Source organism: Anomaloglossus baeobatrachus, chromosome 12 (genome assembly GCF_048569485.1).
Source record: "Anomaloglossus baeobatrachus isolate aAnoBae1 chromosome 12, aAnoBae1.hap1, whole genome shotgun sequence".
NCBI classification, from domain to species: domain Eukaryota; kingdom Metazoa; phylum Chordata; class Amphibia; order Anura; family Aromobatidae; genus Anomaloglossus; species Anomaloglossus baeobatrachus.
In genome coordinates this window covers 26,752,130-26,774,171 of record NC_134364.1, presented here as the reverse complement: position 1 = coordinate 26,774,171, position 22,042 = coordinate 26,752,130, and the positions used below count along the sequence as shown (strand labels likewise).

Below are 22,042 nucleotides of genomic sequence, written 5' to 3'. Positions count from 1 at the left end.
ACTTTCTGCGAAAGGCGTGAAAGAGAAATATCCTTCATTGGCTCGAAAGGTGGTTTCTGAAGAGCCATCAGCACCCTGTTCAGATCCCAGGGTTCTAACGGACGCTTGTAAGGAGGGACTATGTGGCAAACCCCCTGCAGGAACGTGCGTACCTGTGGAAGTCTGGCTAGGCGCTTCTGAAAAAACACAGAGAGCGCTGAGACTTGTCCCTTAAGGGAGCCGACCGACAAACCCTTGTCCAATCCGGATTGAAGGAAGGAAAGAAAAGTGGGCAAGGCAAATGGCCAGGGAGTAAAACCCTGATCAGAGCACCAGGATAAGAAGATCCTCCACGTCCTGTGGTAGATCTTGGCGGACGTTGGTTTCCTGGCCTGTCTCATAGTGGCAATGACCTCTTGAGATAACCCTGAAGACGCTAGGATCCAGGACTCAATGGCCACACAGTCAGGTTGAGGGCCGCAGAATTCAGATGGAAAAACGGCCCTTGAGACAGCAAGTCTGGTCGGTCTGGTAGTGCCCACGGTTGGCCCACCGTGAGATGCCACAGATCCGGGTACCACGACCTCCTCGGCCAGTCTGGAGCGACGAGGATGGCGCGGCGGCAGTCGGACCTGATCTTGCGTAACACTCTGGGCAACAGTGCCAGAGGAGGCAACACATAAGGCAGTTGAAACTGCGACCAATCCTGAACTAATGCGTCTGCCGCCAGAGCTCTGTGATCTTGAGACCGTGCCATGAATGCCGGGACCTTGTTGTTGTGCCGGGACGCCATTAGGTCGACGTCCGGCATCCCCCAGCGGCAACAGATCTCTTGAAACACGTCCGGGTGAAGGGACCATTCCCCTGCGTCCATGCCCTGGCGACTGAGAAAGTCTGCTTCCCAGTTTTCTACGCCCGGGATGTGAACTGCGGAGATGGTGGAGGCTGTGGCTTCCACCCACAGCAGAATCCGCCGGACTTCCTGGAAGGCTTGCCGACTGCGTGTTCCGCCTTGGTGGTTGATGTATGCCACTGCGGTGGAGTTGTCCGACTAAATTCGGATCTGCTTGCCTTCCAGCCACGGCTGGAACGCCTTTAGGGCAAGATAAACTGCCCTTATCTCCAGAACATTGATCTGAAGGGAGGACTCTGGCTGAGTCCAGGTACCCTGAGCCCTGTGGTGGAGAAAGACCGCTCCCCACCCTGACAGACTCGCGTCCGTCGTGACCACCGCCCAGGATGGGGGTAGGAAGGATTTCCCCTTCGACAATGAAGTGGGAAGAAGCCACCACCGAAGGGAGGCTTTGGCTGCCTGAGAAAGGGAGACGTTCCTGTCGAGGGACGTCGACTTCCTGTCCCATTTGCGGAGAATGTCCCATTGAAGTGGACGCAGATGAAACTGCGCAAAAGGAACTGCCTCCATTGCTGCCACCATCTTCCCTAGGAAGTGCATGAGGCGCCTCAAGGGGTGTGACTGGCCTTGAAGGAGAGATTGCACCCCTGTCTGTAGTGAACGCTGTTTGTCCAGCGGAAGCTTCACTATCGCTGAGAGAGTATGAAACTCCATGCCGAGATATGTCAGTGATTGGGCCGGTGTCAGATTTGACTTTGGGAAATTGATGATCCACCCGAATCTCTGGAGAGTCTCCAGAGCAATGTTCAGGCTGTGTTGGCATGCCACCCGAGAGGGGGCCTTGACAAGCAGATCGTCTAAGTAAGGGATCACCGAGTGTCCCTGAGAGTGTAGGACTGCTACCACTGTTGCCATGACCTTGGTGAAGACCCGTGGGGCTGTCGCCAGGCCGAAAGGCAGTGCCACGAACTGAAGGTGTTCGTCCCCTATGGCGAAACGCAGGAAGCGCTGATGCTCTGGTGCAATCGGTACGTGGAGATAAGCATCTTTGATGTCGATTGATGCTAGGAAATCTCCTTGGGACATTGAGTTGATGACGGAGCGGAGCGATTCCATCCGGAACCGCCTGGTTTTTACGTGTTTGTTGAGCAGTTTTAGGTCCAGAACAGGACGGAAAGATCCGTCCTTTTTTGGCACCACAAACAAGTTGGAGTAAAAACCGTGACCCTGTTGCTGAAGAGGAACAGGGATCACCACTCCTTCTGCCTTCAGAGTGCTCACCGCCTGAAGAAGAGCATCGGCTCGCTCGGGGGGCGGAGATGTTCTGAAGAATCGAGTCAGAGGACGAGAGCTGAACTCTATCCTGTAACCGTGAGACAGAATGTCTCTCACCCAACGGTCTTGTACCTGTGGCAGCCAGGCGTCGCAAAAGCGGGAGAGCCTGCCACCGACCGAGGATGCGGTGTGAAGAGGCCGAAAGTCATGAGGAGGCCGCTTTGGAAGCGGTTCCTCCGGCGGTCTTTTTAGGACGTGACTTAGACCGCCATGAATCGGAGTTCCTCTGACCCTTCTGTGGCCTGTTGGACGAGGAGAATTGAGACCTGCCCGTGGGCCGAAAGGACCGAAACCTCGATTGTACCTTCCGTTGTTGAGGTCTGTTTGGTTTGGACTGGGGTAAGGATGAGTCCTTTCCCTTGGATTGTTTAATGATTTCATCCAATCGCTCACCAAACAGGCGGTCGCCAGAAAATGGCAAACCGGTTAAGAACTTTTTGGAAGCAGAGTCTGCCTTCCATTCACGTAGCCACATGGCCCTGCGGACTGCCACCGAATTGGCGGATGCTACCGCCGTACGGCTCGCAGAGTCCAGGACAGCATTAATGGCGTAGGACGCAAACGCCGACGCCTGAGAGGTTAAGGACACCACCTGCGGAGCAGAGGCACGTGTGACTGCATTAATCTGCGAGTGACAAGCTGAGATAGCTTGGAGTGCCCATACGGCTGCGAATGCCGGAGCAAAGGACGCGCCGATAGCTTCATAGATGGATTTCAACCAGAGCTCCATCTGTCTGTCAGTGGCATCTTTGAGTGAAGCCCCATCTTCCACTGCAACTATGGATCTAGCCGCCAGTCTGGAGACTGGAGGATCCACCTTGGGACACTGAGCCCAACCCTTGACAACTTCAGGGGGGAAGGGATAACGTGTGTCATTAAGGCGCTTAGTAAAGCGCTTATCTGGACAAGCTCGGTGTTTCTGGACTGCCTCTCTGAAGTCGGAGTGATCCAGAAACGTACTCATTGTACGCTTGGGAAACCTAAAACGGAATTTCTCCTGCTGAGAAGCTGACTCCTCAATTGGAGGAGCTGGGGGAGAAAGATCCAACACCTGATTGATGGACGCTATAAGGTCATTCACTATGGCGTCTCCTTCAGGTGTATCTAGGTTGAGAGCGGCCTCAGGATCAGAATCCTGATCTGCCACCTCCGCTTCATCCTCTAGAGAGTCCTCCTGCTGAGACCCTGAGCAGTGTGATGAAGTCGAGGGAAGCTCCCAGCGAGCCCGCTTAGGCGGTCTGGGACTGCGGTCTGTGTCAGAGACCTCACCTTGGGACCTATGAGTCACCCCAGGAGCACTTTGCTGCTCCAACCGAGGGGGGCCTGGGGTCAATGATTCAACAGTGCCCGGGGCCTGTGTTACCGGCCTGGACTGCAAGGCTTCTAGTATCTTAGCAGACCATTTATCCATACTCTCAGAAAGTTTGTCAGCGAATACTGCAAACTCCGTCCCTGTCACCTGGACAGTGGTAGCAGGTGGTTCCACTTGGGCCACCAGTGGCAGAGGCTCCGGCTGAGTAAGTGCCACAGGGGCCGAGCATTGCACACAATGAGGGTAGGTGGAACCTGCCGGTAGCATAGCCGCACATGAGGTACAGGTTGCAAAGTAAGCCTGTGCTTTGGCACCCTTGCTTTTTGCGGACGACATGCTGTTGTCTCCTCTGGGTACAATCCAGGAGGGTATATAGCCAAAAACCAACAGTGCGACCGTACAGAGTAAATGTATAGCATATAAGCATATATATATATACACTTCGGCACCCAGGGGGGCCAGCACCTAGAAACAGGTGCTGCTTACCGACCGCCCAAAGCGGTTGTGTGACCACCAGATTCCCTGCCTGGGCCTCCCAGAGCCGTGTTGTCTCTCCTCTCCAGCTTCAGAAGTGCTGACAGGAATGGCTGCCGGCGTTCTGTGAGGAGGAGGGGGCCGTGGGCGTGCCCTAGAAAGTGCGGGAATCTGGTGCCCCACGGTGCTCAGTGAGGGGGGAGGAGGATACGAAGTATGCTCCAGCCCTCAGCGCTGACGTCCGGTGCAGCGTCCCGCCCTTCCCCTGACTGGCAGGCCCGGGGGCGGGAGTATGCGGTACTAGGCCGCAGAAGCCGGGGACTAAAGTTATAAGCGCGGCCGGCAAACAAGCGCGGTCAGCGCGGTAGTCCCGGCGCACTAACACACCCAGCAGTGCTGCAGCGTGTATGACACAAGCGCTCCATGCGCCGTCCCCAAGGGGACACAGAGTACCTCACAGTAGCAGGGCCTTGTCCCTGACGATACCCGGCTCCTGTCCAGCAGATTCCCCAGGGGCTGCGGAGGGAGCACGGTCCCAGTGCCTGGAGACCGATTAGGATCCCACTTCACCCAGAGCCCTTAAGGGATGGGGAAGGAAAACAGCATGTGGCTCCTGCCTATGTACCCGCAATGGGTACCTCAACCTTAACAGCACCGCCGACCAGAGTGGGGTGAGAAGGGAGCATGCCGGGGGCCCTGTTATGGGCCCTCTTTTCTTCCATCCGATATAGTCAGCAGCTGCTGCTGACTAAATTGTGGAGCTATGCGTGCATGTGTGCCTCCTTCGCACAAAGCATAAAAACTGAGGAGCCCGTGATGCACGGGGGGTGTATAGGCAGAGGGGAGGGGCTTTACACTTTTAAGTGTAATACTTTGTGTGGCCTCCGGAGGCAGAAGCTATACACCCAATTGTCTGGGTCTCCCAATGGAGCGACAAAGAAATAGCAGTTGAGAAAGGGTTGTATAAGTAGTGGACAATCCTTTAAAAGGACAATTACCCTTTAAGTAAAAAAACATTTTGGAAAGAATACGCCATTTATCCTTCCAATACAATGATTTATTATGCCATATATGCAATAACAAGACAGTGAAGAAAAAAATTCCAATATCTCAATTCTGACGTCAAATTTACACAAATACATAACACTTACTAGATATCTTTCAGAGGACACACTAACTAAAATCAGATCATCCCCGATACGAACTTTCTCTCCTTCTGATCTTTGCTTGGATGCAGGGTGTATTGTCCACCAGCAAGCCTCTCCTACAAGAAAGAAATATTCCATCAAGAAAACCTGTTAATGGCTGCTATTTAAAGATCGTGACCTACATAGACTGGAGGGTGACAAAAGAGGACGATGTGAAGCATCAGAAAAAAAATATGTGCTGTTTACACTTTGATTTTTCAATGTACTTTTTGGCTATATATAGTGCTTAGAGGCCAATAATTGACAGTCACATCTTTTACCCCGCAGAAGCGCCTAGATTACCTGTTGCAGTATCTTGCAGTCCAACATCAAAAGCAAGCTTATCTGTAAAGGATCTGGATGTTGTCAGACACGTCAAGTACTGTGAAGAAGATGAAGATGACATAAAATAATCCATAAGCAGACTGGAATATATGACTAAAGCAGGACAATAGTCAATGAAATAAATTACAAAATTGAGTCAAGCACAAAAATGCATTAAAAAGTTATTCAAAGAGATGCCGTACATAAAGTGCGCACTCTTGAGTAGCATCGCAAACACTGATTCCTGCACAGCAGTAGTAGGAATCAGGCATTTTCCACAATTCGGTGTGTTATTATTATTGACTGGACAACAAAGCAGTAAATAGAATCGGTCACCAGGTTTTTGTTCTGTAATCTGAGGGCTGTATAATGTAGGGGTTGAGAGCCTGATTGTAGCAATGTATCATGCATTTTACTAGGTGCAGCACGTTTGATAAAATCACTGCTGCAGATCTATCAGTTCTCTGAATGCTGAGCTCTGTACACCCCCGCCCACTCCACTGATTGGCAGCTTTCTGTGTACATACAGGGCCGTATTTACCATTAGGCACCCGTGGTCCGGTGCCTAGGGCGGCAGATTGTGAGGGGCGGCACCTTCTGGCAGCGAAAAAAAAAAAAAAAAAATTTTTTTTTTTTTTTTTTTACATTTTTTTTTTTGTGGCCGCCGAGCACAGGGAGCTGATTGACCCCGGAACTGCCGGCGCCTGCACTTCCGGGGTCACAGGCGCGCGCCAATCAGCTCCTTCCTCTGTGCTGCGTCCACTGCTGTGTGGACGTCACATGCAGAGCTCACAGCAGGACGCCGCGGAGGACGCCGTGATGGAAGCCGGTGTCAGAAGAGGATACTCACGTGAGCCAGGAAGATGGCGGCGGGCACTGGAGCAGGTAAGTGGATTCATAAGGAGCGTGGGAGTGTCTCTAATGCAGACCAGAGATCTGCGCATGCGGGGGGGGGGAGGCGGCAAAGGCAGATACTGGAGGGAGGCAGAGGCTGAGACTGGGGGGAGGCTGGAGGGAGGCAGAGGCTGAGACTGGGGGGAGGCTGGAGGGAGGCAGAGGCTGAGACTGGGGGGAGGCTGGAGGGAGGCAGAGGCTGAGACTGGAGGGAGGCAGTGGCTGAGACTGGGGGGAGGCTGGAGGGAGGCAGAGGCTGAGACTGGAGAGAGGCAGAGGCTGAGACTGGGGGGAGGCTGGAGGGAGGCAGAGGCTGAGACTGGAGAGAGGCAGAGGCTGAGACTGGGGGGAGGTTGGAGGGAGGCAGAGGCTGAGACTGGAGGGAGGCAGAGGCTGAGACTGTGGGGAGGCTGGAGGGAGGCAGAGGCAGAGACTGGGGGGAGGCTGGAGTGAGGCAGAGGCAGAGACTGGGAAGAGGCTGGAGGGAGGCAGAGGCTGAGACTGGGGGGAGGCTGGAGAGAGGCAGAGGCTGAGACTGGGGGAGGCTGGAGGGAGGCAGAGGCAGAGACTGGGGGGAGGCTGGAGGGAGGCAGAGGCAGAGACTGGGGGGAGGCTGGAGGGAGGCAGAGACTGGGGGGAGGCTGGAGGGAGGCAGAGGCAGAGACTGGGGGGAGGCTGGAGGGAGGCAGAGGCAGAGACTGGGGGGAGGCTGGAGGGAGGCAGAGGCAGAGACTGGGGGGAGGCTGGAGGGAGGCAGAGGCTGAGACTGGGGGGAGGTTGGAGGGAGGCAGAGGCTGAGACTGGAGGGAGGCAGAGGCTGAGACTGTGGGGAGGCTGGAGGGAGGCAGAGGCTGAGACTGGGGGAGGCTGGAGGGAGGCAGAGGCAGAGACTGGGGGGGAGGCTGGAGGGAGGCAGAGGCAGAGACTGGGGGGAGGCTGGAGGGAGGCAGAGTCAGAGACTGGGGGCAGGCTGGAGGGAGGCAGAGGCAGAGACTGGGGGGAGGCTGGAGGGAGGCAGAGGCTGAGACTGGAGGGAGGCTGAGACTGGGGGGAGGCTGGAGGGAGACTGAGGCTGAGACTGGGGGGAGGCTGGAGGGAGGCTGAGGCTGAGACTGGAGGGAGGCTGAGGCTGAGACTGGGGGGAGGCTGGAGGGAGGCAGAGACTGGGGGGAGGCTGGAGGGAGGCAGAGGCAGAGACTGGGGGGAGGCTGGAGGGAGTCTGAGGCTGAGACTGGAGGGAGGCTGAGGCTGAGACTTGAGGGAGGCTGAGGCTGAGACTGGAGGGAGGCTGAGGCGGAGACTGGGGCAGGCTGAGGCTGGGGGGAGGCAAAGGCTGAGACTGGGGAAGAGAGGCTGATGCTGAGGGAAGATAGAGGCTGATGCTGGGGGAGGGAGGCTGATGCTGGGGGAGTGGGAGAGAGGGGCTAATGCTAGAGACAGAGGACAAGGGATGAGGGATAGTGCAATGACAAAATCGATTGGGTGGGGGGAGTGTAAGGACTCAGAATAAGAGGGGGCAGCATTGGGAGCTCATTGTGAAGAAGGGGCAGCATGTGTGGGATCAGTATGGAGTGGAGCAATGTAGGGGAGTAAATATCAAGAGTGGGGTAGTGTGTGTGGGGGGGTCTCAGCATAAGCGTTAGTGTGGTGGTCTTAGCATGAGTGGGGCAACATGAAGGTCTCATTATGGAAAAGAGGAAAGCAGCATTAGGAGCTCATGGAGAGGGACAGCATGCATGGGACATTGTGAGAAGGGGGCAGCATGCATGGGACACTGAGGAGGGGGCAGCATGCATGAGACATTGTGAGAAGGGGGCAGCATGCATGGGACACTGAGGAGGGGGCAGCATGCATGAGACATTGTGAGGAGGGAGCAGCATGCATGGGACATTGTGAGGAAGGAGCAGCATGCATGGGACATTGTGAGGAGGGAGCATCAAGCATGAGACATTGTGCGGAGGGAGCAGCATGCATGGGACATTGTGAGGAGGGAGCAGCATGCATGGGACATTGTGAGGCGGGAGCAGCATACATGAGACATTGTGAGGAGGGGGCAGCATGCATGAGACATTGTGAGGAGGGAGCAGCATTCATGGGACATTGTGAGGAGGGAGCAGCATGCATGGGACATTGTGAGGAGGGGCAGCATGCATGGGACATTGTGAGGAGGGAGCAGCATGCATGGGACATTGTGAGAAGGGGGCAGCATGCATAAGACATTGTGAGGAGGGGGCAGCATGCAAGGGACATTGTGAGGAGGGGGCAGCATGCAAGGGACATTGTGAGGAGGGAGCAGCATGCATGGGACATTGTGAGGAGGGGGCAGCATGCATGGGACATTGTGAGGAGGGGGCAGCATGCAAGGGACATTGTGAGGAGGGGGCAGCATTCATGGGACATTGTGAGGAGGAGGCAGCATGCATGGGACATTGTGAGGAGGGGGCAGCAAGCATGGGACATTGTGAGGAGGGAGCAGCATGCATGGGACATTGTGAAGAGGGGGCAGCATGCATGGGACATTGTGAGGAGAGAGCAGCATGCATGGGACATTGTGAGGAGGGGGCAGCATGCATGGGACATTGTGAGGAGGGGGCAGCATGCATGGGACATTGTGAGAAGGGGGCAGCATGCATAAGACATTGTGAGGAGGGGGCAGCATGCAAGGGACATTGTGAGGAGGGGGCAGCATGCAAGGGACATTGTGAGGAGGGAGCAGCATGCATGGGACATTGTGAGGAGGGGGCAGCATGCATGGGACATTGTGAGGAGGGGGCAGCATGCAAGGGACATTGTGAGGAGGGGGCAGCATTCATGGGACATTGTGAGGAGGGGGCAGCATGCATGGGACATTGTGAGGAGGGGGCAGCAAGCATGGGACATTGTGAGGAGGGAGCAGCATGCATGGGACATTGTGACGAGGGAGCAGCATGCATGGGACATTGTGAGGAGGGGGCAGCATGCATGGGACATTGTGAGGAGGGAGCAGCATGCATGGGACATTGTGAGGAGGGAGCAGCATGCATGGGACATTGTGACGAGGGAGCAGCATGCATGGGACATTGTGAGGAGGGGGCAGCATGCATGGGACATTGTGAGGAGGGGGCAGCATGCATGGGACATTGTGAGGAGGGGGCAGCATGCATGGGACATTGTGAGGAGGGGGCAGCATGCATGGGACATTGTCCTCACATCATGCTGCTCCCTCCTCACAATGTACAGATCATATTTCATAATCGAGGAAGGTGTGGTGGATATACAGTAGTTTATAAGGGAGGGCAGTGTGGTGTTTATTAGGGGCAGTGTCACAGTCACAGTATATAAGTGGGGACGGTGTGGTGGGAATATTTTATACTCATGCTATGTTTTGATGTGCCTGTGGTGATTCCCATTGGGGGGGGGGGGGGGTCGTTTCTTATTGATACTTTTTAAAGTGTGCTACAGAGTAGATCTGCCTTAAACAGATGTCGTGTGCGAAAACTCAGTTTTACGTTGTCACTAAGGGGCGCGACCACTTAAAGTGCCTAGGGCAGCACGAAGGCAAAATACAGCCCTGTGTACATACATACATACATATTGTGCATATTAAGAAAGCTGCTAATCAGTGGTATGCAAATCAAAAAAGTCCGTGGAGCCTCTGTTAGGAGTCTCAACACAGAAACTAGCCAGATATCCCTCCGGGAAGGACCTAGCCAAGGAGTGGCTCTTATTAGGAAACCACCATAACCACCATATGAAGTGGCCCTTTTAGTCAATATCCAACTCTTTGTTTAAAGGTATGACAAGGGAAATACCAAGGCCAGGTATCCATCCACAGACAGCTGTTTCAGGGTATTGCCCCTCATCAGTGTGGAGTAGGATTCTGGCCAGGTGAAGCAATTCCTAGTAGACCAACAAGACAAAAGAATCACTAATCTCGGGGAGACCAGCCAGAGAAAACACTGCCGGCAGCCAACGAGGGCGCTCAATTTTGAGCTTTTGACTTTTTTGATTTGCATATTTCCCAGGGGGCAATGCACCTAGGATTTCACTGTGTTGAAATCCTAGGTTGGCTGCCGGCAGTGTTTTCTCTGGCTGGTCTCCCCGAGATCAGTGATTGTTTTGTCTTGTTGGTCTACTAGGCATTGCTCCCACCTGGCCAGAAACCTACTCCACACTGATGAGGGGCAATACCCCGAAACAGCTGTCTGTGGATGGATACCTGGCCTTGGTATTTCCCTTGTCATACCTTTAAACAAAGAGTTGGATATTGACTAAAAGGGCCACTTCATATGGTGGTTATGGTGGTCTCCTAAAAAGAGCCACTCCTTGGCTAGGTCCTTCCCGGAGGGATATCTGGCTAGTTTCTGTGTTGAGGCTCCTAACAGAGGCTCCACGGACTTTTTTGATTTGCATATTTCCCAGGGGGCAATGCACCTAGGATTTCACTGTATTGAGTGCCCTCATTGGCTGCCGGCAGTGTTCTTTCTGGCTGGTCTCCCCGAGATCAGTGATTGTTTTGTCTTGTTAATCAATGGTGTGGGCAGACTACATGGTAGCAGGTTTACTAGTCCTTTACTGTAGTAATAATCGTCTGCTGATAAAACAGAATCTACAAAATTACACTTAAGCTACCCATACAAATTAGACTAATGTCTATTATCGACAGGTTCGGTCGATGGTCTAATGTGTATGGTGCACCCGCTGACTGACAGTTGGGAGAGATGTCAATTGTGCATGTCCAATTTCCGACTGCTGATTATATGGTTTTCCGGGAGATAAAGCGCCAGCTATCTCATAGAGAATATAGGAGCGATCAGACAAACAAGTGCTCCTGTGTACAGGAAAGCTGGCTGAGATGGCTGTCGGCTGAATGATGTGCTTAGGAATTTTTCAGCTGGCAGCCATTTAATCTGTATGTGTGGCTAAGGGCCATTTCACACATCCGGCATTTCGCCGGATTGCCGGATCCAGCACACTCTAATACAGTGTAATACAGTACAATGGCATCGCGGCATGTGACCGGAACTTGCCGTAATGCCATTGTACAGTATTACACTGTACTGGAGTGTGCCAGATCTGGCAATCCAGCAAAATGCCGGATGTGTGAAACGGGCCTTAAAGGGAATCTGTATTCAGGTTTTTGCCCCCCATCTGAGAGCAGCATAATGGAGAGACAAAGACCCTGATTCCAGCAATGTGTCACTTACTGAGCTGTTTGCTGTCATGTAGATAAAATCAATGTTTCCTCTGCTGCAGATCTGGCAGTTATACAGAGTTCAGGAATATGCTGGACTACCTGCAGCCGCCAAGTAGTCCTGTAATGATAATGTGCTGCTGATTAATCAGTGATTTTATCAAAACTACACTAAGTAAATCAGTAAGTGACACATCACTGGAATCAGGATCTCTGTCCTTACGTTATCATACTCTTAGATAAAGGAACAAAAACCTGGTGACAGATTCCCATTCCATTGTAGATTTTGCTTTATGTTTTGGATCATTGTCTTGTTGGGAGACAAATCTCCGTCCCAGTCTCAGGTCTTTTGCAGACTCCAACAGGTTTTCCTCAAGAATGGTCCTGTATTTGGCTCCTTCCATCTTCCCATCAATTTTAACCATCTTCCTTGTCCCTGAAGAAAAACAGGCCCAAACCATGATGCTGCCCCCACTATGTTTGACGATGGGGATGGTGTGTTCAGGGTGATGAGCTGTGTTGCTTTTACGCCAAACATATCGTTTGGCATTGTGCCCAAATAGTTTGATTTTGGTTTGATCTGACCAGAGCACCTTCTTCCACATGTTTGGTGTCTCAAGGTGGCTTGTGGCAAACTTTAAACAACACTTTTTTATGGATATCTTTGAGAAATGGCTTTCTTCTTGCCACTTTAAGCAGGCCAGTAAGTTACACATTACTAGAATCAGGACCTCTTCCCCTACGTTATCCTGTTCTCAGATTAAATAATCTGGTAAACGCTATCCGTTTAGCGGATTCCGTTGTGTCCCATAGACTTGTATTAGTGGTGGATTGTGACTGATGACCTTGCGTTGCATCCGCTGCATCGCGGTCAGTCGTTTTTTGACTGACCACTGGGCGGGGAGCAATGCAGAATGTAACGATTTTCTGGCCGTCAAAATTGTCGCACCGCGCAGGAATCCACCACAGTCCGTCACGCTTGTAATGTATGTCTATAGTGCTGGATTCCGTCGTAATCCGTCTTACGACGGAATCCAGCGCTGGATTCCGACATGCTCTACTGAGCATGCCCAGCAGGTTTGGCACACCCAGTGGGCTGTCCCAAACACAAACAGATCATGACTGATCCGTCAAAAAATGGACAGCGGATGCAACGGACGCAATGGATCAGTTTTTTCACAGGATTCCTGTGAAAGGAATCCTGTGAAAAAGGCTAAGTTCACATATCCGTTGTTTTGTATCAGTCACATGCGTCGCTTGACATATGTGACTGATGCGCTGTTCAACGCTGTACAACGGATGACAAAGAACAGAATTCTTTGTCGGATTCCGTTGTGTGTGGGGGGCGGAGTTCGGGGGGGGGGGGGAGCCGAGCGGGGCCATGGCACTGAGGACGTCAGTGCCGCAGGGCCTGCAGGACAGGTGAGTGTGTGTGTGTGTGTGTGTGTGTGTGTGTGTATGTATACACATGCTGAATGCGGGAGGGGGCGGAGCCGAGCGGGGGTGGGGCCAGGCGCTGAGGATGTCAGTGGAAGTGCGGAAGTGCTGCGGTCTGCATGGCTGGGGACAGGTGAGTGTATGTGTGAGTGTGTGTGTGTGTGTGTGTGTGTATGTATGTATGTGTGTGCACATGCGGAGTGCGGGAGCGGGCGGAGCCGAGCGGGGGGCGGGGCCAGACGAGGGTGTCAGTGGCAGTGCTTGTCTGCATGGCTGGGGACAGGTGTGTGTGTGTGTGTGTGTGTACATACATGTGCGGAGTGCGGGAGGGGGCGGAGCCGAGCGGGGAAGTGTCGGCCTCCCTGCACACGTAACCAGCCTAAATATCGGGTAACAGCAAAGCACCCGATGTTTACCTTGGTTACCCGATATTTACCTTGGTTACGGGCCTACACCGCTTAGCGCTGGCTCCTTGCACCGTAACCAGGGTAAATATCGGGTAACCAACCAAAGCTGGTGACGTGTGCAGGGAGCCAGAGAGCATGCGCAGCGAAATCCGACGGATCTCGCTGCTCAAAAAACGTTACATGCTGCGTTCCTCCCGCCCGGCGGTCAGTCGTTCCACGACTGATCAGTCGGGCGGAGGGTGCAATGCAGCATCATCAGTCACAATCCGCTGCTCATACAAGTCTATGGGAGCAGCGGAATCTGCTAAACGGATTCCGTTGTTTACAAGAGCAGCGGATTGTGACTGATACATTTTAGCGGAAATGTGAACTTAGCCAAACACATAAGTTGCATCAGTTGACAACTTAAAAACGACTGATCAGTCGCTGACGGACCTGACAGATTTAAAACAACGGAAATGTGAACCTAGCCTAAATTTGACATTCATCTCTTTGGGGTTACATTTTTGTGTTCAGTGTGTTACCAGAATGCAGTAGACCATTTGGATTTTATGTGTGGTCCGATCATGTAAAACTTTTTGGATATCATGATTTGAAGTTTTAGAGCATATAGAAGAGAAGCTCTTCCTCCTAGAAAACCACTCTATAAGCCAAAGCTGGAAGGCTCCATGTGCAGTAAACATGGCTCCTGCTTGGGCGGACCTGGCCTATCCACACATCACACAGTTGGCCATTACTTTCCTCTGCAGGAGCCTACATAGAGCAGATCACTAGGATCACATCACTAGGATCACTTCGTATCTTTTCATGTGTAACACACTGAAGATTCCCAATGTATCCCCAGCCAATGACGCCCACAATAAGCCGCAACATCGTTCTACTTACCATACCACTGAATGAATGTCGCAATAAGATTGCATGGCCATAGAGTAACGTTCTATGACCGCCTCCTTGTGATGCCTATAGTGCAATAGAGAAAAAGAATTACTTAATTGACAGAAGAATGCGTAAATGGAAGGAGAATGTTTGCCCAGAAGTGACCTCGAGACTCTATATAGATGAGAGAGGTTTCATATGTATAAAAATTGCCGAATATTTTTATGATTTTGTATAGAAAGATTTGGATTTGGATTTCTGTTTTTCTCTGAATATTATACATATGAAGCAAATATAAAGTGAAGCTGTCAGCACATTTTTACACCCGTGGTCAAAATTGTTGTTAACACTCGATTAATGAAAGAAAAACCCAAAACGGTCATAGAAATAACTTGAATCGGACAAAAGTAATAATAAATAAAAAATCTATGAAAATGAACAAATGAAAGTCAGACATTGCTGCTTTTCTGCTTCTACGGAATTTAAATAAAAGAATAAAACTCATGAAATTGGCCTGGACAGAAATGATGGTTCCATCCTGAACTTAATATTTTGTTGCACAACCTTTTGAGGCAATCACTGCAATCAAACAATTCCTGTAATGGTCAATGTGACTTCTGCGCCTCTCGATGGGTAGTTTGGTGACTCCTCTAACGCAAACTGCTCCTTGTGTCTGGTGTTTGAAGGTTGCCATTTCCAGATGGCATGTTTTAGCTCTTTCCAAAGATGCTCAATAGGATTTAGGTCAGGGCTCATAGAAGGCCACTTCAGGATAGTCCAATGTTTTCCTCTTAGCCATTATTGGGTGTTTTTAGCTGTGTGTTTTGGGTCATTATCCTGTTGCAAGACCCATGACCTGCGACGGAGACCAAGCTTTCTGACACTGGGCAGCACATTTCTCTCTAGAATCCCTTGATAGTCTTAAGATTTTATTGTATCCTGAACAGATTCAAGGCACCCTGTGCCAAATACAGAGAAGCAGCCCCTGAACATAACAGAGCCTCCTCCATGTTTCACAGTAGGGACAGTGTTCCTTTCTTGATATGCTTCATTTTTCCATCTGTGAACATAGAGCTGATGTGCCTTGCCAAAAACTTCAATTTTTTGTCTCATCTGTCCATAAGACATCTTCTCACACACTTTGTGGTTTGTCAACATGTAGTTGCAAATTCCACTCTGACTTTTTTATGATTTTTTTTCAACAATGGTGTCCTGCTTGGTCGTCTCCCATAAAGTCCACATTAGTTCAAAGAACGATGGGTGGTGTGATCTGACACTGATGTTCCTTGAGCTTAAAGTTCACTAAAGTTAAATCACTCTAGAAGTTTAGCTGGGCTCTTTTGTTACCATTCGTATTATCAGTCTCTTTGATTTGTCATCAATTTTCCTCCTGCGGCCAAGACCAGGGAGGTTGGCTACAGTCCCATGGATATTAAATTTCTGAATAATATGTGCAACTGTAGTCACTGGAACATCAAGCTGGAGATGGTCTTATAACCTTTACCTTTGACATGCTTGTTTATAATTTTCTTTCTAATCTCCTGAGGCAACTCTTTCCTTCACTTCCTCTGGTCCATGTTGTGTCGTACACACCATGTCACCAAACAGTGAGTATCTGTAGCCCTATATACAGGTCCACTGACTGATTTCAAGATTGTAGACACCTGTAATGCTAATTAGTGGAGACACCTTGATTTATGTCCCTTTTGTCACAATATTTTCAGGGAACCATCACTTCTGTCCAGGCCTGTTTCATGAGTTTATTTTTTTTAAAATTCTGTGGAAGCATGGTTGAAAAGCAATGTCTGATTTTCATGTGGTTTATTTCATAGTTTTTGTATTATTACTTTTGTCAGATTCAAGTTATTTCTGTGACCATTGTGTGTTTTTCTTTCATTAAACGAGGGGTACCAACAATTTTGACCACGTGTGTATGTGGGATTTTATAAATGGATAGACTCTTGTCCCCCATAAAAATTATACTTTCTCTGTAGAGATCGGCTAGGAAAGAAACCATATGCAAATCAGGCTGGAAATGCATGAAGGCATGGATTATTATTCCAAGTGCACTGACACGCCCCCATGCACTTCTAAGCCTGATTTTCATGCAGCTTCTATTTTAGATTTCTCTCCACTTGCACATTGGATCGCTACAGAGAAGGAATCATTATTATGGGGGATAATGGCCTAGGTGGCCGAACCGTTCATTCCATATGTAAAAATCTGCTGGCAATTTCCCTTTAAGCATTACAGAACACAAAAATCAATAGGAAGAAATAAGGTCTTGTTTTACTAGTACAATACAGAACACACTCACACCCAATAAGACATGCGGCAGTCTTGGGACAATCAGGCTACATATCAAGATACGGCAAGCAAGCAGAACCAATAAAACATATAACACTGAGAAATACTAAAAGTGAATTTCTTCGTACTATTAAACAATTCATTTTGTGTTGTTAATTGCGACTTTATTCATTGTTATCAAGGTGTGATCAGCTTGATATGTAGCCAGAGAGGATGCATTCTGGGTCAGTCACGGGCTCTGTTCTGTTCTAGTTTCTCTTACCTTCCTTGAAAACTTCTTGGGAGCATTTAGAAAAAATATAAATGAATAAAGCAGCAGATACAAAGTGTGCCATTTACTACTAGGCTTCTGTATTTAAGGGTTTTTTCCTTCTGTATCATCAGAACGCTACCAGTCCATGACAATGATCATACGCTGAACATGTTCTTCCATAATTTTAAGGAAACTGATCAACTTGTACATGTAATACTATCAATAGGCAGCGTGTTACAGAGCAGGAGGAGGAGAACAGACTGATACATAAGTTTGTGGAAAATGATTCAGCATAGCTTGTATCTAATTCACTTTAATTACTAGTCCCTCTATCCTTAGGAGTCCAGGGGGCAGTCTTACTTATTGAGTGACAGCCACACCTGTATGCATGGACATCCACAGGAGAGCTGGATATCACTAGGTCAGACCGAACACTGGAACCAAGGCAAATAAAGACAGGTAATAAAAATGGATCAACTACAGGTTTATGGTTACTTATACATAACAGCTTTCCTTAGAAATAAAAAGATATGCAAGTCAAAAAAAGTCACAATATTCTGAATAGAATGACTGTACCACAAAAAAAACCAAAACACAATGGCGGCAAACCAACTCATGACCATCTGTAATACCATGTTCTGTGTTGACTATTTTCATTCTATAGATTTTTATAGCAATCAGAACTTTTTTTCTGAACTAGAGATCACATGTCCTGTATAAATACAATTTTGAGCCTCCATTACGAGTAGATGAGCAATTTGTTGGTTTTTCATTCAGTTTATTATAGAACCAGCATAACACCAGCTCCTATGGCCCCTTCTGGTGGGGGATGCGGGCAGCTGGAATTTTTTAGGTTTTGTAAAACATAATTTAATCTGAGGAACTGGGACAAGGGGACTAAAGGCCGCTTTACACGCTGCGATCTCGCTAGCGACATCGCTAGCGTTCGTACCCACCCCCATCGGTTGTGCATCAAGGGCAAATCGCTGCCCGTGGCACACAACATTGCTCGGAACCATCACACTACTTACCTGCCTAGCGACGTTGCTGTGACCGGCGAACCGGCTCCTTTCTAAGGGGGTGGTTCGTTCGGCGTCACAGCGACGTCACTAAGCGGCCACCCAATATAAGTGGAGGGGCGGAGATGAGCGGGACAAACATCCCGCCCACCTCCTTCCTTCCTCATTGCCGGCGGCCGCAGGAAAGGTGATGTTCCTCGTTTCTGTGGTGTCACACATAGCGATGTGTGCTGCCGCAGGAACGATGAACAACCTGCGACCTGCCACAGCAATGATATTTGGGAACTGGACAGCATGTCAACGAGCAACAATAAGGTGAGTATTTTTGATCGTTAGCGGTTGCTCGTACGTGTTACATGCCACGACGTCGCTAACGAGGCTGGATGTGCGTCACAAATTCAGTGACCCCAACGACATCTCATTAGCGATGTCGTTGCGTGTAAAGCGGCCTTAAGAGTACCAGTCAAGGAGGCAAAATGCAGCCGTCTCCTCCCGTCCCACTCTACTTGATTGACAGGTTTCTCTGAATATGTGTATAGGAAGGGATAAACTGTGGACAAGAAAGCGCAATAGAGTCTTAACTGATAAGCAGTATGAAAATAAAGTAATGGAAAGACTCACCTATAGGGGTTCTGCCAGTCACAACTCCTATATTGTGTAATCACAGGGTGAATCAGCTGCAGCCCCGAAGTATATAGGTATATGTAGTAGTAGAGGAGACCGGGTTTAATGCCGCGCTTTTCACCAATTCCAGATGGCAGATAGGGTTAATCCATGGTTTAACAAGAACAGGTCTACGCATTTCAAGGGACTCATCCCTCTTCCTCAGGACATGTGTTAATGACAGGATAACCTGTCATTAACACATGTCCTGAGGAAGAGGGCCGAGTCCCTTGAAACGCTTAGACCTGTTCTTGTTTAAATAAAAAGACATGGAATAACCCTATCTGCCTCCTGCATATGTGTATATGGAGAGACCCATCAGTCTAGCTGAGCAGGGAGGGGAGAACCCATCAGGACTGGCCTCTTTGACTGGTCCTCAGTCACTTTGTATCCAGTGATTATAGTTGAACAGATCTCACCATTAGGAGGTTTTAGCACTCTGTGGGACTAGTAGCATTTTGAAATAGAACTATTTTGGAGACACGTAATATATAAAAAATATGTCAACTTTATTCTGAAAACGAATGAGATCACTAAAGGGGGTAGTTTATGCCTTAAAGAAGTAAAGAAATCAAGTGGTGTAGAGATGCGACTGCCGACATCTCAATGAGTGGTAATGTCAGAAGAGGATGTAGTAGTCTGGTTTAATCTTTAAGTGTTTCAAAATAAAACTGATATCTTCATCAGGATCAACCATATCAGGAAACTTGTTGTTCTCCTGATGAAGAAATCAGTTGTACTTTGAAATGTTTGGAGAAACCGCAATATTTATTCTACATCCTCTTCTGACATACCCACTCATTGAGACGCCAGCAGTGCAGCACAGCCGCCTCTGCACACCTCTTCATTTCAATGTGGAATATGCCAACCAGTGAAGCGGCAACAGCTGGACCTATTGTTTCTGAGCAATTCTAAAGGCCACTTTACACGCAGCGACATCGCTAGCAATGTCGCTCGTGAAAGCACCCGCCCCCGTTGTTTGTGCGTCATGGGCAAATCGCTGCCTGTGGCGCACAATATCGCCGGTATGAGTCACATGGACTTACCTTCCTAACAACATCGCTGTGGGCGGCGAACAACCTCTTTTGTAAGGGGGAGTTTCGTGTGGCGTCACAGCGATGTCGCACAGCGGCCCGCCAATAGAAGCGGAGGGGCGGAGACCAGCCGCATTAACGACACGCCAACCTCGTTGCCGGAGGACGCAGGTACGTGTGTCACACGTAGTGATGTGTGCTGCCTCAGGAACAATGAACAGCCTGCGTCCAAAATCAGCAACGATATTTGGGAAAGGAACGACGTGTCAACAATAAATGATTAGGTGAGTAATTTTGATCGTTAGCGGCCGCTCGTAGGTGTCACAGGCAACGACGTCGCTAACGAGGCCAGATGTGCGTCATGAATTCCGTGACCCCAGCGATATCTCGTTAACGATGTCGTTGTGTGTAACGGGGCCTTTACAGTTTTGCTTTCTCCCAACTTGATCAGGTACCGCAACACAAAATGCCTGTTGTCTGGTTAGTGCCCTATTTTACGCTCCTTTGTCCTTTCAGCTTATAATAAAAAGTTTCTGGATGTTTTAGGTACATTCCCGGTAAGTACCCTCGGGGTAAAATGTGTTCACTCAATAAAAATACCGTGAATTTGACTAAATTCCATAATGTCACATTTATATAAGGAGAGTTTTAAAAAAAAAAAAAAAAGTACAGAAAGATCAAACAGTACAGTCATTGTGGGTATTACGAATTCAGCTATAGGGAATGTGTCCTGATTGATCACAGGAGCAAGAGAGTTAATAGGATGCAACGCTGCCAACCCGATAGAGATCTCATCTGTGCACACTCAGCAGGATCGTCTCATCTCTGCAGCCAACACACTCAAATGAGCAAATGTCCATGCTGCACGCGCTCCCAGGGGCCTGTTCTCCGCCACCGGCCCCGCAACACACCAATTAAAGGCACAGAGAAAAAGGCTGCATCACCTCTTTCATTCTGACAGCTCAGCTTTAGTGAAAGGGTTTCAAAAATATACAAAACGGCGGATAGGATGTAACATCTATGCTACGCGGATTGTATACAAAAATTGTGGCTCTTTCATGCAGGTTATTTCTTGGAATACAATGCATGGAGGCAATATCTGAAAATCACACATGCAACATTTTAAAATTTCAGTTTTGTTTTACTTTTTGCATTCATGGCCTAGGATATTCGTAGAATTGAACTGCAGTATCCAATGGTGTCATCACTGACAGCCTAAATAATATTACTTTGACATTTTAATTTTAGTAGTATGTAACGGTCTCTTCATCACAAGTACACGGATTCATACAGAGCACGTCACTGTACCCAGTATTGCTTATTACTGAATCCCCCGTCAGGTCAGATCTTTTGAGGCTCGCTTTGATTTTATAGATATTCTTCCTCATTAATGCATATTCAGGAAAAGCATTTTTTTTTATTAAAAAAAATAGACAATTGAATAAATACAGAGGTAATTAACCTCTCAATAAAACTCCTTAAAATGCAGTGATCCTTAAAGGAGTTGTCCGACAAACTCAAAAATTTTTGGTAAACTAATATGTGCTGTATTGTCATATAAAACACCCCTACATTGCTATTTTTTGTTTTCTAACTTTTGTTCCTCTTGAATTCACCCTTTATTCTCTGCAGCTCCTTGTTTACATTCAGCACAAGCAAACTGACCACTTCCTGTGCAAAACCTCCCAGTCACAGCTGGCACCGCCCGGCCTCACTGTCCAGCCCCTCCCCAGTGTCCAGCCCTCACTGTCCAGCCCCGCCCCAGTGTCCAGCCTCGCCCCCTGCCCGCCCCCTGCACACACATTCCCTGTCAGTATTCAGCCTCAGCACTGACCTGTTATCACTACAGCATTGCAAATAACAGCCCCACATCGGGCTCTGCACCGCACACATATGGCTCTGCACCGCACACCACATCAGGCTCTGCACCCCACACCACATCAGGCTCTGCACCCCACACCAGGCTCTGCACCCCACACCACATCAGGCTCTGCACCCCACACCACATCAGGCTCTGCACTGCACACGCACATCGGGCTCTGCACCACACACCACATCGGGCTCTGCACCACACACCACATCGGGCTCTGCACCGCACACCACATCAGGCTCTGCACTGCACACGCACATCGGGCTCTGCACCGCACACCACATCGGGCTCTGCACCGCACACCACATCGGGCTCTGCACCGCACACCACATCGGGCTCTGCACCGCACACGCACATCGGGCTCTGCACCGCACACCACATCGGGCTCTGCACCGCACACGCACATAGGGCTCTGCACCGCACACGCACATAGGGCTCTGCACCGCACACGCACACATAGGGCTCTGCACATGCACACATATGGCTCTGCACCCGCACATGCACACATATGGCTCTGCACCGCACATGCACACATATGGCTCTGCACCGCACATGCACACATATGGCTCTGCACCGCACATGCACACATATGGCTCTGCACCGCACATGCACACATATGGCTCTGCACCGCACATGCACACATAT

At 49.7% G+C, this 22,042-nt stretch overlaps 1 protein-coding gene across 9 annotated transcripts in view; it reads right to left on the bottom strand.

The window, feature by feature from the left end:
* The window catches only part of LOC142258359 (ryanodine receptor 3), an 847,167-nt gene that overhangs the window by 544,527 nt on the left and 280,598 nt on the right, over positions 1 to 22,042 (bottom strand). For 8 of the 9 annotated variants that reach the window (XM_075330934.1, XM_075330935.1, XM_075330937.1 and 5 more), the window contains 3 exons: positions 14,261 to 14,335; positions 5,444 to 5,522; positions 5,105 to 5,217 (listed from right to left, as the gene is read on the bottom strand). In XM_075330934.1, coding sequence (XP_075187049.1) covers positions 5,105 to 5,217; positions 5,444 to 5,522; positions 14,261 to 14,335 — 267 coding nt within the window. Of the gene's footprint in view, positions 1 to 5,104; positions 5,218 to 5,443; positions 5,523 to 14,260; positions 14,336 to 16,820; positions 16,836 to 22,042 lie in introns of all 9 variants that reach the window. The other variant, XM_075330936.1, reaches the window with a different exon arrangement.